Source organism: Haplochromis burtoni, unplaced genomic scaffold (genome assembly GCF_018398535.1).
Source record: "Haplochromis burtoni strain Fernald_Lab_line unplaced genomic scaffold, NCSU_Asbu1 Contig_159, whole genome shotgun sequence".
Taxonomy (NCBI): Eukaryota; Metazoa; Chordata; class Actinopteri; order Cichliformes; family Cichlidae; genus Haplochromis; species Haplochromis burtoni.
The window spans coordinates 540884-556950 of NW_024582520.1; the positions used below are offsets into that span (position 1 = coordinate 540884).

The following is a 16067-nucleotide window of genomic DNA, read 5'->3' on the forward strand; positions in this document are numbered from 1 at the left end:
TGTGTGTGTGTGTGTGTGTGTGTGTGTGTGTGTGTGTGTGTGTGTGTGTGTGTCTGCGCAGCTACACTGACCCGAGTGTGCAGGATTCAGCCTCGGAATTACAGCCAAGCATTTCAAAATAATAGACAACATCTGCAATTATAGAGGCACAAAAACACCACACAATGTTCTCTCGATGCTCGCCGGCATCATTCATGTCGTTACTGAAGGACGTCCTTCCACACTTCCTGGTTACAGCAGCGCTGACACAGCGTTACAGCCAGACCCTCGGCACAGGCCGCATGCAAGCACCTGGGCAGCGCCTTCAAAGGAACATTTAATTACAGTATAAAATGACCTTCTCGTGTTTACGTGAATGCCATAGCAACAACATCACCGTTCATGTGACATACAAAAATGGTCCTGCTAGTGTCACGGGAGGGGGTGGGGCTACAGTATTAATCTATGACTGACAAACCCCCCACTCTAATTTTGAAAGTTGAGTCGCTGCTATAGGGGCGTTCCCAGTTTACATCACTGCAGCGGGAGTAACAAATAAAATCAAAGTTTCTTCCACCTCCACGTTTGCTTACACCACCTGACCCAAAATGGTCAAAACATTAAGAACCCCCAAAGGATTTTACTGACCTAACAGCAGGGACCAGACATCAGACCCTGGAATATTTCAGGCAACTCTGACAGGGTCAGGTGGGAAGCATCAGGTGACGCTGCCTCAAAGGGTTTCTCGACAGTGTCATCACTGTGGGTCTGTTCCCGCACATCCCTCCATGATCCCCTGAAGAAGAGTCATTTCCTAATCCTTCATGCTTCCGGCTGTGGTCTCACTTCCTCACTGCCCTCACAGAGAAACCGTGTGTGTGTGTGCGCGTTATCAGCTTCATCATCTGATGTGGCAGCGGTCTGACGAGTCTGCAGACGCTGAGCCGTGTCCTGCATGTGAACCACACCTTCCTTAAACTTCTGCTGATAACACGACACAACAGCTGCTGCCTCGCCCTGTGAGCCAGCAGCGATCGAGCCTCGTTACTGAAGGCCGACCCAAAGCAGTCAGCAAACCTCTTCCTGCTTCATCGGGTAGTTACCGCAGGGTCACTTCACAGACTCGGACGTCCCTCTTTATCCGCCCTGCTGCGCACAGACGAGAGGCAGCAGTAACCTCTGCTCTGAAAACGTCCATTAGAGCTGCAGAGCAGCGCGGGGAGTTCACAGAGAGAGGGCCTTCACGGCCTGCAGGAGCCGACCGAGGCGTCATCAGGTCACCTCGGATCCTATTGGCTCAAGCATCGACGTAAGACACGTCTGTCCCGTTTATTCCTCACGTTCTGGGGTTGTCTTACTGAAAACAAGCGTCTTCACCTGAACTGATGTTGAACGTTTAACAAATCTGGGTTTTTTGAGCTCGAGTAAATTTAATCCCACTGACAGAAAGGTGCACGTGCTGGCTTTATTAAAAGCAGATGATCAATAGGAAGTCATTTCCTTTTTTGTCCTGAAACCTGAATTCACGCCTCACCTTAAAATAAAGACAAAGCTCCCTTCACAGTCTGACTAAATGCTGCTTTTAAGGCTGACCTATTCTGCACTTTTTCTACTCTTCCAGCTGTATGATGTCATCACGACAAACAAAAGCTCCACCCACCTGCTGTTTAAAACTTCCCTTTGTAAGGCTTATTCTGATTTGTGAATCATGCTAAGCCGCCCTGGCAGTGTGAGAGAACACAGCCTGATTCAGCTGTAAACACAGCGTCAACACAACATGAAGCTGTCAGTCTGAAAAGTCAGTGATGACACAGCAGCAACTAGCATGCTAACAGCCAGTTAGCTGTGTCCACCTGTCAGGAGGGGTCGGTGACTCACTCAGGTGAGGCTCCAGGTAAATACAGGAGCCTCTGCTGCTGCGTTTGTGGCAGCCAGCCAATCCTACCTGGAGTCTGAGCTGGTTAAACACGTCGGCAGTGTCCGTGTCCGTAAACACGGAGCTCCGTTTTTAATCTGATTCAAGTTCCACTCAGCGGCTAACCCACAAACCCGAGCTCAGAGCCCGGGAACCGGGCCTGTGTCCAATGTTCGGTGATCTCCCAGCTTCGTACAATCAAACCGGGCTCACACAGTGGGCTGTCGGCCGTTTATGACCGATTAAAGTGGCTAAAGTATCCGCTGAGAGCCGCTCTGCGCACTCTCACACTCGGCTAGGTTACGCTAGCTCCGTGCTAGGCTAACACTCAGCGTTACCTTGGCTGGCGGGGTCCATGGCGTCGCTCTCTCGCGGATTAAACTCCTCTTTCGAAGATTTAAAGTTTCAGGTGGAGCGCAGCGGACAGCAGAGCGGCACACTGAGCACAAACCGTCCACACTACAGCTTCGCTGACAGAAAGTCGTCGACAAGAACACACGGGGAGCAGCAGTCGTTTATCCCACGGTCCGTGAAATTAACGCCAAACAACAGAGGCACATCCGGCGGGGAATTTCAAAATATTACGTTAGTGCCTGGAGGCGATGACTGGGAAATATTTATTGATGACTCCTCTATTATTTTATTAAGAAATAGTGGATTACCTGCCTCGGAAATTAAAAAAAATCCACTATCGATATATTCATCAGTGTCTGAGACTTCACGTTTTTTTTAACTGTCCGAGTACAATTCTGAAGAACAGATTACACGTTACATTTCCAAACTGGCAGAAACACAGTGAACCAATCACACTGAGGTGTGTCATCACTCTGGTTAAAGGTGTTTTTTTTGTAACAACCCACTGTAAACTTTGACCTGCACGGCATCAGCGGGTTTTTTATTTTATTCGTTTATTTTAGCCGCGTTTCCTCCGGATGCTGCTATGCTTTTACCTGCTAAATAAAGGTCACCCTGACTCACTGCTCCGTCCTGTGGTACAAACATGAAGGTACAGCCCAGGCCTGTTCTAACTCCGGCTTGCATCTCCACATCACAGTGCACAGATGTTCTCGACGTGAAGAGTAAGCAGATGTTTCTTCTCGGTTTGTTACTCAGCTGTTCTGAGATTATCTATGACACACACACAGGTACAGTCAGATTCACTGCACACCTGTCATAAAAACAATAAAAGACAAACATTCATTTTAATTTCATATATATTTAATATAGTGAGTCGTGCTTCTTTAAACAGGAGCGATGAATTTCAAACTGAACTACTGACTTTAGTCACAAACATGAGCGAGCACCTCGCACGTCTGAGAGCAGTCACTACATTCAACCTCTCAAATGCATATTTGTGTAAATAAATGTAATTTAGCACCTTAATCAAAAATAATATTGATGAACTTTAATATTTTTCAGAGCTTGTGCGTGCTCGTGGGTTACCTGTTACAGAAACAACAAATCACAACAACAGATGCCTCAGGTGCTTTTATATTGTAAGACCTGCTATAACACACAGAAAACAATGTTTTAATAATTAGCATTACTGTTAGCTGTGGCAGAAACCCGGCTGTGAGTGGGCCTCTGCGTGGACTCCAGGAGCACAGGTGACAGATTTACTTTAGACCAACGTGTTTTTAAATCATGACGACACATTTTACAGCAGCAGAAACACAAAAACGTCACATTGACGTGTTGGTGTGTAAACCTAAAAACACACCGTCAGAGAGTCTGACAGGTCTGCTGAGCTGTGATTCATAACTGAACACGCCGTCTCATTTCTCATGTGGCGCTTTAAGGCAGGTGTGCTTTTATTTTTAAAGGGCAGTCATCCAAACAGGAAGTGGGTTCTCCTCAGCACAGCTGCAAAATGCTGCTGAAATACTTTGATTTGACACTTTGTGTTTATCTGTGAATGGAAATGCAGAACAGCTCTTCGCAGCACGCACAGCGTCTCCAGCCTCAGAAATCTGACCGATGTGATTTTTAAACCTGCGAGACGCATGACACACGCGCAAACACCACGTCCGTGGATTTCAGTGATTCTTGAGATAAGGGACAAAACACGTCCGCCGATAAAACCCGATTTTGGGGTTAAAAATATGCACACAAGTGTTAACCCAGCTGACTAAGAGACAAACCACGGCAATGTTTACACAACCAAAGTATGAATTTGTGTTTTGTTACGCATATATATTTACTTTAAATGGTACAATACATTACCAGTACCCTAGAAATCCACTGTCCACAAGCAGGTGTGATGATATTAAAATAGAGAGAAAAATGAACAGTAATGTAAAATTAAACATCAAGTCACTAAGTATTTAAGTCAATACCTTATTTAATATCAAAATGTACACCTGAAATTTATGTTTGCATATTTTAAGTGATTAAAATCGTGTCCAGAGTTTTTGTCAACACCATCAGATTTTTAAAAAAGTACAAAAAAATCAGGAATGATTGTGGGCAGCTTACACTCTGAGGACCCCTTTACCACTTCCTGTTCGATACACATGCCATGGTGAGTTTTTTTGTTTTAATTTCATTTATGGCACAACTTTGTGATAAAACTGCGTCACAGCCACAGGGCATGTAATCTGTAATCTGTAGTGGAATACATTTGAAAAGTAACCTTCCCAACGCTGCCACCGTCAACACCTTATCAACTCCAAAATTCTGGGTTTTTGTTTATTTTTCCCTTTTGAAGAACCATATGTTTTGCTCCCTCATGATATTCCAATAAAAAAAGTTAATTTTCTCAATAAATGTGTAATTTTCATGCTGCTAAATATGATTGTTTCTTATAGAGATTAAATACAAGCTTCTGAAAATATGTACGACTGTAACTCTAATAACAAAAAGCCAAACAATCTTACTTTTAAATGTGGTATAATTAGTTTGAAAGCATAAACAGTAGAACAGAGAAGCTGCTAAAAGTCAAACTAGCTGAAACACTTCATTTAAAATATATATTTTGCATTTCTTTGTGTCTGATGGTGTTGACAAAAACGTTGCACTTCTCCAGCAAAAACATAAATTATTAAAAAATGTTACACCTGGGAGACCAAAACATGGTGAGACGGCCAAAACTTATAGTGTAACAATTATATGTAAATATGATTCCCCTAATCTCAGGCATCACCGACAAAACACGCAGAAACTCAAAGTGTCCAAAGACTGAATGAGTCAGTCATGAAACAAAATCAGCATCAGAAAAATTATTATTTAAAAATCAACAATGAATATGTGAGAAGCATCATCATCATCATCATCACGACACACGCACATAAATGTATCACGCCTCCTCGGCCTGTGAACCTCGTTATTTCTCTGCTTTCACTTCCTGTCAGGTCAGCGATCGTCTGCCACACTTTCTACAAAAACGAGCCCAAAAATGTAATTTCTCAGGCACAATTTCAAAATAAGAGCCCAAACAACCAAACATCTCTCAGAGGAATCCCCCCCCAACCATCCACCCACCGCCTAACTCTTGTTGTGGGTGGGGCTCAGCCAGGAGAAAAACTGGGCAGATGAGGAGGAAGTGGAGGAAGTGGAGGCAGCGATGCGGGGGCCGTGGGTCTCCCTCCTGGAGGGACAGCAGGTGGAGGTGAGCGTGAGCAGTACGAGTCTCCTGCAGATTAAGATTTCAGATTAAAAGATGGTTAAAACGGATTTGGCTCTCTAACACGCAGAGACGACCAAGACGTCACCTGGAAGCTCACCTGGTGTCTCATACCTGAGATAAACTTCCTGTTTGCTCCAAACTATTTTAAATCCTGTCCTGATGTTCAAAATGGTGAACTTTGACCTTTCTATTTCCAAACTGACTTCCTGCTGGATTTGGTTGGTCTTTATTTCCTCTCGCTCTGATGTCACGATTACAGAATGTTACATTATTGTATTTTAATCTGCATGAATGAACTTTTAAATAATTATAAACAGCTTGTCTTTATATTAAATCAAGTGTCCGCAGAGCTTAAGCAAACTGGCCCAAAGACATATTTCAGATGATTATTATGAATTCAATTTTAGAGCAACGTTAATGACAGACGTGTGGTGGGAGAGAAATTTACATATTTAATAAATGTAAATGTTTATCATGAAGAATAAAATTATGCTTTAATAAAGCCTGAATAAAACAGTGATAATGCTTCCATATTTATACTACAGAGAATTAAAACTGTCATTACACAGACTGACCACAGGGTGTCAGCAGAGCTGAGTCTCCGCTCCTTGTCTGCACTGTAAGTTTGTCCAGTCGCTTAAAATGTTTCATTTCTTTGGCCTTTTTCCCACCACGCTCCTGTGCTCCACTCAGTACTACACAGTAAGAGTATTAATAGTACAAGTACTGCGGTAACAGTGATAGTAGTATGGGGGTAAAAAAAAAAAGTAAAATAAAAAAGAATAAAGTTCAAATAATTTTATTATTATAGATTTTTTTAGACAATCAGTGCTCGCTTTAAAAACAAATTCGACTGACTGTAACCTGATTTCATTTATTTGTAGTCGCTGTGAGTTTAAAGTGTTTTCTGTAAGAAGCAGAATTATTATGTTTATAATAAAACGCATCAGTGATCGTCTAAAAGTAAAGATTAATTCATCTTTAATTTAGTGTGACCAAAAGTATCCTAGAAAAGCTGTTTTTATCCTTTTAAAATAAAAGTATTCTGAGTCACATGCCTTTCACAATAAAAGCATGCCGCAGGTGAGCATACCTGAGCTGTGCGGCAGTGATGTGCGTGCGGCTCCGTGTGGCGTTTATGTGCAAATAAAGCAGCCGACGTAAGCCCACGCCCTCTGCAGGATGACCAGGAGGGCGAGCAGGTAGAAGAACAGTGTGACAGCCTGCAGGTGGAGAGGAGGGTGGAGGAGGGATGAGGAAGAGAATGGAGGTGAGATGCGGTGGATTATTTCCTAACTCTAACGAGCCGGCTGAGCGGCTCAGGTGGGACGTCTCCACCTGTTCATTCAGGTGTAGCTGTGCTTCCCTCCTGCTGCCGTACATGGAGGGTTAAAGCTCTGATTATTTTTTTCCATATTTAAACTGATGTCTGGGCGGCAGGCGCCGGCATCACGCTCGGCTCGCAGAAACAAAACGAATAAAAAGAGAAGAAGAAGCAGCTGTGGAGGTGGAGCCATATCTGTGGGTGGGAGCAGCGTGCAGAGCCTGGTCCATGATGATGACGAAGGATGACACTGACCTGAGAACGGGCGTCTTCAGCACCTCTCGTCTCCACGGTGACGTCAGAGCCTTTGGGTTTCTTCTCGTCGTCCTCTCTTCCTTTCGACGCTCCAAACTCGCCGTCTCTGCTCTCCGTGTGACGCTTCTCCTTCCTCACAGCTTCATCCTCCTCGCTCCTCCCCAGCCTCACCCTGAGCTCACTGCGTGACGAGCATCCTTTGCTTCCCTTTCCTTCGGCCTCGTTCAGCTGCTCCTCAGCAGCCTCGGACAGGTACGCCCAGCCCTGCACCTCCTCCTCCTCCTCGCTCTGAGGTTCTTCTGCTGGATTTTTTGAGCAGATATGAGAGCAGATGGGGACTCATGGAGGACAGATAGGCAGCCTTGTGGGAGGAGATTGGATTTGACCCCAGCAGCGTGAGGTGAACCCGTCCTCGCTGATGCATCGATGGACCTCCGGCAGGGTTTGTCCAGGAGCTGATGGGCTCAAGCCAGCTGTGCACCAGCTGGGGTAAAAGTCAGCATCCTCCTCCTCCTCTTCATCCATCCCCTCACACTGACAGGTGAAGACAGTTACAGCCACATGTTTAATCACTCGCTGTGTTTATCCCTCCGTGATGGTTTTGGAGACCTGCAAATGTTCTCTTAGTAAAACATGCATTTCCTGCAAACCCTGTATACAAAAGATGGACACAGACTCAAGCCCATTGGTCAGTGAGGTCCAGCTGTTCACGGTTTGTAGCATTTTGAAGCCTCATTGGTAACGTTTCAATTGCCACCATGTTGGTTTTGTTTCAGGAAGTGACCATATTTGGACAACCTTCATGTCTCACAGCCGACCCTCAGCTCTGTTGGCAGCTCTGAGGCTACTGATGGACTCTTTCATTAGATTATATGTTAGAGAAATTCTGAGTAGTTTACAATCAAATGTAAAGGTGAGCGTCTTTAAAGCAGGTGTGATACTCTACCTGCTGTGTGCTCATTCCCTCCTGCCGTTCGCCGCCCTCTTTAGCTAGCTCGGCGGCGGCTTCCTCCTCTCCCTCCGTGATATGACCCGAGTCCAGCTCAGGAGTCTCCTGCTCTGAAACCTCCTCTGCGGCCTGCTGGTTGCCGTTTGGTTCTGTGTTCTGGATCAAAGAATCTTTGGGTTCTTTTGGCTCTGGTTCTTCAGGAACATCCTTCACGACTGGAGAGATATCACAAAACCATGATGCTGAGGGAGGAGGAGGAGCCAACATCACAAAGGAAATAATGAGACGAACTGATGTAAATGCAACACGAATAATGCGGTGATGTAAACATGTTTATTTATTCATAATGTATTTGCTGCTTCATTCTTTTAGTCCACGACTTTTCATTCAATTCATTTTTGTTTTCTCTCCTGCATCGCTCCATTTTCTGAATTTTAGAAGATTTCGGAAAATCTGAGCATGAACAGAAATGAACAAAGACTTAAAAATGGGCGGGGTTTTATAGAAGTGACCTTTAACGTGCACGCCCACGTCTAACGGCTGAGAGCTGGACCAATGAATACTGCTCATACTAGTTCGTCTGCAGCTGCAGTCCTTCATACTCGTCGTCATTATTGTTTGAATTCTTGACATGGCTCCTGATACTCTGCAGCAGCTTCACTGTGAGTTATTCTGCCTCTGCTCAGGACCTCCAGGACCAAGCTTGGCGCCTACTACACCTACATGTGAAGGCGCCGCCCCTCGCCCTGCTTCTTCAGGAGGGGACTTTAAATTAAAGCACGTGTCTGTATTGTGGAGATAAAACACTACAACCTGATTAGTTTGGTAACCCGCTGCAGCTGAAGACATCTGTGTTACGATGATCACAGGGAAGCACCTGGGCAGGTATCACTGATGACAGCTGACCTCCTGCATCCTCAGAGTGTTGGTGCCAACATGGCGTCGCACACTGCGGATCCTCTGACCGATAACACGGCTGCTGTGAGGTTACTCCAACAACAACCCATAACCAGCTCATTGTGCAGTAATGTGCTCCAAACAGAAGCCACACCCACAGCATTTAAACCAATCAGAGGAAAGGCACTTTAAAGTGGGAGGAGCTAAACAGGAAGCGCTGCAGGATCATATAAAGATGGCTTATTGTAGCCTTCGTGTCATGCAGAGCTGCCCTGTGTCGGGTTGGGGAGGTGGAAATGAGCCGAACAAGTCGAACCTTTGATGAAGTCGATGCTCTTCAGCGCCCTCTCCTGCTCGCTGAAGTTAAACCTGTAACGACTCAGGCGCTCGTAACCTGGTCTCAGCGTCTCGGACGGACCCGAGGCACTCGCTGCCTTCACCCTGAGGACGGCGAAGACGCGAGGAGGTATAGGAAGCAAAAGCAGGTTGGTTAATGCTGACGAAGTGAAGGAAGGCGTGAAGAATATTTCCCGTCACTCACTTTGTGATCATCTCTGCTGAACTCTGAAAGAGGAGGAGGAGACAAATGAGCCGAGTCAGACTCGTCACCGCCGCACACAGGAAACGGGAGTCGCTCACCTGAACAAAGGCGGCCATGTTGGGCTCTTCCATGCTGCTCGCGGCGCTCTCCGCCAGCCTGCTGTTGGCTGCCATGCTGTCATCATGGCAACGCACCAGCGCCCGCGCGTGGCCCGTCTTCTCCTCTTGCTCAGAGCTGATTCGCTGTGCCATCGCCTTCGATCACAGTAAAAAGAAACACTATGAGGCGTGACCATCGTGTTCAAACAAGACGTAATACAGAGCTTTCTGTCACAAACAGACAGCAGGCGCAGGAACATTCACCGCAGAGGCTCCAACGTGTTTGAGGACAGCCGCGTCTGCGTGTCCTCATCTGAAGGACGTTATCCTGATTACCTCCCTCAGACGAAGACACGACAGAGCAGCAGGCGGGTCTCTGTGCGGTGACAAAACAGCGACTGCTTCTTTCTGCTTGGGACTGTAAAATCAGTTTCCTGCTCACATCGTTTACAGAGTGACGTCAGGGAACTGAAGCTTCCTGCTGAAACAGAAGCAGCGATGGAGGCAGCCAAATAAAAGAAGGAGGACTTTGTGAGGTTGCAGTCGTCTGATTGGGTCTGCAGCTTTCAAAAACAAAAACGTACTTTTATTGCTGCAAAGTCCAAACAGGAAGCTCACTCCTCATGCAGACACACTGAGGGTAACCAGGGAAAGGAGACACAGGGACACACAGCAGACACTGCCACAGGGCAGGAAGTCAGACTGAAGACAAAGCACAAGCAACACGGGACTACCAAAATAAAACAGGAAACCTACGCGCACGGCACACATTTATAATTTAAAGTCCCAACATCACTGAGGACGAGGGCTGAACTCTGACCTTCTGTCTTTCCTCCAGGATGGAGAACATGCGGTTGAACTTCTCGCACACGCTCTGTTTCTGAATGCTGCAGTTCTCCTGAGGAGCAACGACAGTCAATCAGGTCTGACGCAGATAAACCACGAGGCTCTTTCATGGACTCCTGACACTTTTGAATACATTCTTCATCTTCGTGCAGACTCTGCTTCATCACATGCTCAATAACTGGATCGTGATGTGTGTGCAGGTGTTAACGAGCAGCTTTTGTGCAGATGTTCTGCAGCTGCAGCCTGAATAGCTCGAAATCACAACAGCAGTCGCGTCAAGGTGCTTTATATTGTAAGGTAGACCCTGCAATAATACATAGAAACACCAACAATCATATTGTTAGGTATTTTAGTACCATGGTAGCATTTACTGGATATTGTTTTATAGTGACATTATGCAGGAAAACTCTGTCATTCAATAAGGCCCCTTTGTTTCAGTTATTTTTCTCTTTGACCCAAGAATTGATGTGTGAGAATCACAGGCTGGTACAAGGTTGAAATACCACAGAGATCACTCCCTCAGCTACATTCGTTTCTAAATCTCTTAGGAGACGCCTGTTGAAGGCCAAATGGTTTGTTTCAGAATTCACTAATGAAAGAACTCTTTATTTCGTGCCTTGAAAATATGTCGCTGAGATAATCACAATTGTAGCTGAACTGATAAACTACACAAAGGATGCTTCTTCACCCAAGGGCAGGACGACGCTCCCTTATCTTGGTCTGTACTGGTTTAAACTGATAATCTGCTGTCTCATGAATTTTACCCCCTATATAAACTGTTGTACTTGTGAATAAAGTTGAGTCAATTTGGGAAGACAACCTGAAGCAGTCTCTGTTTTCTTGTTCTCCCAAGCTGCTCCCGAGCTCGTACTAACACGCTGAATGGCATGCTTGAATGTTACTTGAGAATATATTTGACTGTGTTACAGACTAAGGGACATTCTCTGCTGATAGACGTCCACGCCTCGAAGGAAGTCGATCCACGGATTAGGCCGTGGAAACCGTTTCCTTCACATATGACCCCCTGTGAGCAGCACTTTGGCGACAGCGGGAAGGAAAAACCTTTGGAAGAAACCTCCGGCAGAACCAGGCTCAGGGAGGGGCGGGGCCATCTGCTGAATTGACAAAGTGAAGAGATGAGCAAAGCTGTCATGAAGCGATCTGAAACATGTCCCTGTCACGACCTGCGGGATCAGCAAGGAGCTGGTCATTATGTTCGCTCTCTTTCTCGCTCTCCTGTTTTGCTGGGGCGGACATCATGGTGGGTTCACGCCCTCGGCCCACGCCTCCCTGTATTGGAAACACCTGGACCTCATCAGGACCAGCCGGTATTGAAGAGGGGAGAGGTCTGCTGTTTGGCGCTGGATTGTTGTTAAACTCCCGTCAGTTACAAGTTCAGGCCAAAGTTTCTCGTGCCCGTGTGCAGAATATTAACGTGCATTTGTTTGTATCGAGATTCCTCGGACCATCCCGTTGTTCCAGGAGCAGTGTGTGGAAGGAGCGGCTGGTCACAAAGCTGAGAGAGAGGGAGGAGCGTGTGTGTGATCCTCTTTTCCCCAGATTCCTGGAGGTCTGCCCCCCTCACGTCTTGTATATAGCACTATCCCCGCACAGCCTGTAAATACACTCGGTGAAGAGATTGTAAACAAACTTTCATTGTTAACTCGCTACTCAGCAGTGGTGTGTCCAGCGGGGTGGCCTGGGGGGGCACAGGCCACCTCCCCAACCAGACTGACCACCCAGGTTCCACCCCGAAGGTAAAACAATAAAATTCAATCAAATAGCCAATGTACGATTATGTTTTCACCGTGAAGCTCAGATATCCGAGTGTAAGTGAATGCAGCATCGGCTTCTGCACTATGAGCATCAGGTTAGCAAAGGTAGGAGAGCCAAGCTCGAAAGAGGCACCGCGGAAAATAATTTTTCAGCGAAAGAAAATGAGGAGAGAATAAATGTCCCGGTAAGTAATATTAAGTCTGTTGAGTTTAGTAAACTTAAATTAGAATCCCAAGGAAAAAATAACACCTGAAGAATTATTGCAGCCGTAGGCTGCTGGGGGAGCTAGCATAAGAGTTATGAGTTATAAGATATAATCCAAGTCGTAGCACTGCTGTGTGGAGCTGCAGGTTAACACTGGCAGCGTCACCATGCCAGCTGACTGTATCATCAGCCAGTGTTCTTTATACATCAATATCACCAACGTTTACCACGAGGCAGCACTTACACTGCACCGTGCGGTCCAGCTAATTTCTCTCATTACTGATCCTATCTGCCAGCTCCATGATATGAATAGAGTAAATCACCCCTGTGCCATGTTCAGTGCAGGGATGTGCAGTTCTGGTCCTCCCAGTTCCAGATGTTTCCAGACTTCAGCACAGCTGATTTAAAGAATCATTTACAGACATGTAGGTGTTTGGGGATTACTTGATTTGAACTGGCTCTGTTGGTATAGGAAACATCTAAAACGTGCAGGATAGGGTCCATGAGGGCCGGAAGTTGACATCCCTGACTTCTAGTCAAGGTCATCAGGAAAGTTGTTGTTTGTAACACAAGTTTTTGCTTTATTACTTCAGGGCCAACCAGTAGAGATAAAAGAACAGGAAGAATGAAAAGATTTCTTCCTTAAGAAGGCTAAAATACACCCAGAAGCAGAGAACAATGTCCGCAGTCATCATTGTCACCTGTGAGTTCTACAAATGAAGGTGTGTGAGAGAGAACGAACAAGGAAAATGCAAGGAAGGGATGTTCAACCGATCCATAGGGGACAAATCCTAATATGTGTATTGTGGTACGTAATTGGAAAGTAAAACAAAATCCTGTTTTAAATAACATGTTTTTTTATTTAATGAAATGTAATCTTTTGATATTATCCCAGCACCTGTTCATGATCCACCAGATAACCAGGATGCGGTGCCTTTTGAAACATCATGTACGACACCGGGCCATCCACATGGTATTGACCCTCCAGTCTTACTTATAGATTAATATTGACAGCCTTTAAAATCTCATTCTAATAAGAGTTATTAGGGTTATAGGGTTATTGCATTATGGTTAACAGTTGGTAGACTTTTTTTAACACCATCTGTGCCCCTACCTGCCCCCAACAGAAACACGCCACTGCTACTCCTGCGTGCGGATGCTGAAAGGCAAACCGTGACCGTCTCATAGCTCAGACTGTTTCTAACACTGTGAACTGAGCTGCCAATCACAAGACTAATACAATGAATGTTATTGTTGTTTATTGGTTACCGCTGACATCACACACCTCTATGTGTCTGCAGGTCTCCTCCAGCTCATTGATCACAGTCTGGACTTTGTCGCTGAACGCCCTCAGAGAGGCGACGCCTTCGCGCAGCTGGTCCTGGAGAACAGAAGGAAGTGACTGCATGAGGTGGTAACAGCTGCAGGTCATTCAGCAGAAAACAGCTGTGAGAGCTGAGCAACAGTGTGAGCCGGACACACAAACACAGATCATTTATTTAAGCGCCTAATAACAATAATAAGCAGTCAGTCCCGTACGCAGGCAGCAGGTCACTGCAGTACCTTCTGCTGCTGGTAGATGGCGCTCAGAGGAGCCACCTCGCAGGACTGATGGGCCCCGAAGACTTTGCAGAGCGAGCAGGTGGGAACCTGACAGGTGAGGCAGTAGATGTTCACCTTTTCTCCCTCATGGTCGGAGCATGTTGAATGAGCAGGAGGTGAAGGCGGAGGGAGGGGCCTGGAGGTGAACACACAGGAAGTGGTTAAACGTCTCTGCTTTAATCACCTGTCGTCAGACATCACCTGGCTGTGTCTCAACCTGGTGCTGTTGATTTCCTCTTTGTAGATGTCGATGATGTTCTCCACCAGCAGGTTTCGCTGAAGGCCGTAGACGCCGTGGCGGTCCAGCAGCACTTCTTGTCTGCAGGACGGACAGCGGAAACGGCCGCTGTTCACCGACATGGTGGTCCGAGCGTGGAACAGAGACGGCTGCACACAGGAAGCAAGAAACCAAAATGCCAGCTTAACCCCGAACGCCATCGTGACGCACAAACCGGGCGGCAAACAGCGGCCGAGCCTTCCATCACACAACATCTGTTACTGGAGCATCGAAGACACACAACACAGCCCGAACACACAAAATCAAAGTGACAGAAATGATCCTCGCTACGTGATCTTTGTGTATCTGCTGTACTGTTAGCTGTGCTTGGTCACCTCCAGTTTTACTTTGGCGGTCTGTCCTATTGTGGTTTTACTTCCTGTTGTTGTTGTCAGCCCCGGATTACCTGTGCCCACCTGTGTCCTTCCTCACTGCTTTACTGTGATCACAGCTCCACGTCTGCACTCCCTTACAGGACGGACCGAGCTTCCTTCTACTCTATTTCTGTTCAGCCTTTACTAATGAAACAAACATTGTCCGGATTTCAGCAACCTTCAGTTTCATTCCCAGCTCTCAGCTCACAGCTGGAGTCGGTGCTCGATTGTTTTGTGCTAGATTCTGAGCTGAAGGTTTCATCTCTCTCCAAGCAAAGTTGACACAACCAGCAGCAAAAGAAGATCCAAACTACGCTTCACAGTTCACTTTCTCCTGAATTGCCTCTTAGCTTTTCTGCTTTGCTTCCACCACACTAAAATCACAGCTCTGTCTCAGTGAACGGCACGAACAGTTTCCCATCTACAGATCTGTTTCTGCATTTTCACTGGCTTGTTACCCACCAGTCTACCGTTATGTGCTGACTTCCAACAAGGAAGTCTCCTTTCTGCGGTTCAAGACTGAAGAGATGTAAACTTCTTAAAATGATGACGAGGAGCAAAACTCTCAGCTGTGTCTGTAATCAAACCTCCGTAACGTTGCTCTGCTTCACGTCAGCAGCATCAGGTCATGTTCACATGTTGATTAATGGTTTTCTTTCGTTTTTGATCTACTGCAGAATATTTGTATAAATCCAGACCAGGAAAACCACCTCCATGTGTTTCTGTTTTATCCTCAGCTACTTTGACACAGAGGCGTCTGCTGTGATGCTCACACCTTTGACAAAGTCTCGCAAGTGTCAGCTTCCTTTTTATAGATGCAAAAATATGTAAATGTGCTGATGCGTGATCAGAATTATAATATTTCTGACTGTCTGAGGCAAAATCCCCCGATTCCAATCGAATCGATTCTAGAAATCAGTGACGACACCCAGCCCTGAGATTTAGCTCCACCTCCTCCTATCCCAGCATCTTCCTCTGTAACATAACCTTCTGCCTGTCCTCCATAAACCTTCGCTTTGCTCCTCCTTTACCATCACAGCGTTTGTTCCCCCCTCCTCTCTTCTTCCCCCTCCCCTCCTCTGTCTTCAGGCTGGAGCACCGGAGGAGGTCAACATTAACACGGCTCTGATTTACGTGAAAATGTTCGCAGATGTGAGGCAGCAGCAGGTTTCATTACCATGTTGCACATTTGGAGTCATATCTTCATACACAGACAGTGAAATAAGAAAGATGGCAGCAGTGTAGATGTTGTTGATGCTCCTGGATGTGCGAGTGGAGGAACTGCTGGGGGAGAAGGCTCTGCATGGCACATGCTGCGTTTACAATACACCTTCTCTGTAATGTCCAGCAGAGGGCAGCTGCAGTCTGACAAAACGGACGCCCTGTTTTTGTAAAGCGCTTTACT

At 46.2% G+C, this 16067-nt stretch overlaps 2 protein-coding genes and 1 long non-coding RNA gene across 12 annotated transcripts in view; 1 reads left to right on the forward strand and 2 right to left on the reverse strand.

Moving 5' to 3' along the window:
* Positions 1–2998, reverse strand: part of tpd52l2b (tpd52 like 2b) — a 20189-nt gene extending 17191 nt beyond the window's left edge. For 8 of the 9 annotated variants that reach the window (XM_005933216.3, XM_005933214.3, XM_005933212.3 and 5 more), the window contains exon 1: positions 2233–2998. In XM_005933216.3, the coding sequence (XP_005933278.1) occupies positions 2233–2251 (19 nt within the window). In that variant the 5' untranslated portion in view covers positions 2252–2998. Of the gene's footprint in view, positions 1–627; positions 2188–2232 lie in introns of those variants that run through there. The other variant, XM_042225070.1, reaches the window with a different exon arrangement.
* Positions 2999–4270: 1272 nt separating this feature from the next.
* trim101 (tripartite motif containing 101) overlaps positions 4271–16067 on the reverse strand; it is a 13912-nt gene continuing 2115 nt past the window's right edge. The window contains exons 2-11 of the mRNA XM_042225069.1: positions 14229–14398; positions 13973–14147; positions 13695–13790; positions 10404–10481; positions 9584–9739; positions 9486–9508; positions 9261–9385; positions 8045–8289; positions 6612–6742; positions 4271–5531 (exon numbers count right to left, since the gene is read on the reverse strand). Of these exons, the coding sequence (XP_042081003.1) occupies positions 6656–6742; positions 8045–8289; positions 9261–9385; positions 9486–9508; positions 9584–9739; positions 10404–10481; positions 13695–13790; positions 13973–14147; positions 14229–14398 (1155 nt within the window). The 3' untranslated portion in view covers positions 4271–5531; positions 6612–6655. The remainder of the gene's footprint in view (positions 5532–6611; positions 6743–8044; positions 8290–9260; positions 9386–9485; positions 9509–9583; positions 9740–10403; positions 10482–13694; positions 13791–13972; positions 14148–14228; positions 14399–16067) is intronic.
* LOC102291463 lies at positions 10760–13843 on the forward strand. Of its 2 annotated transcripts, none has more exons than XR_006054903.1 (4): positions 10760–12389; positions 13003–13217; positions 13305–13382; positions 13711–13843. It is a non-coding gene; the product is annotated as an uncharacterized LOC102291463 (long non-coding RNA). The 2 variants fall into 2 exon arrangements; XR_001336717.2 differs by having other exon boundaries at positions 10760–12186.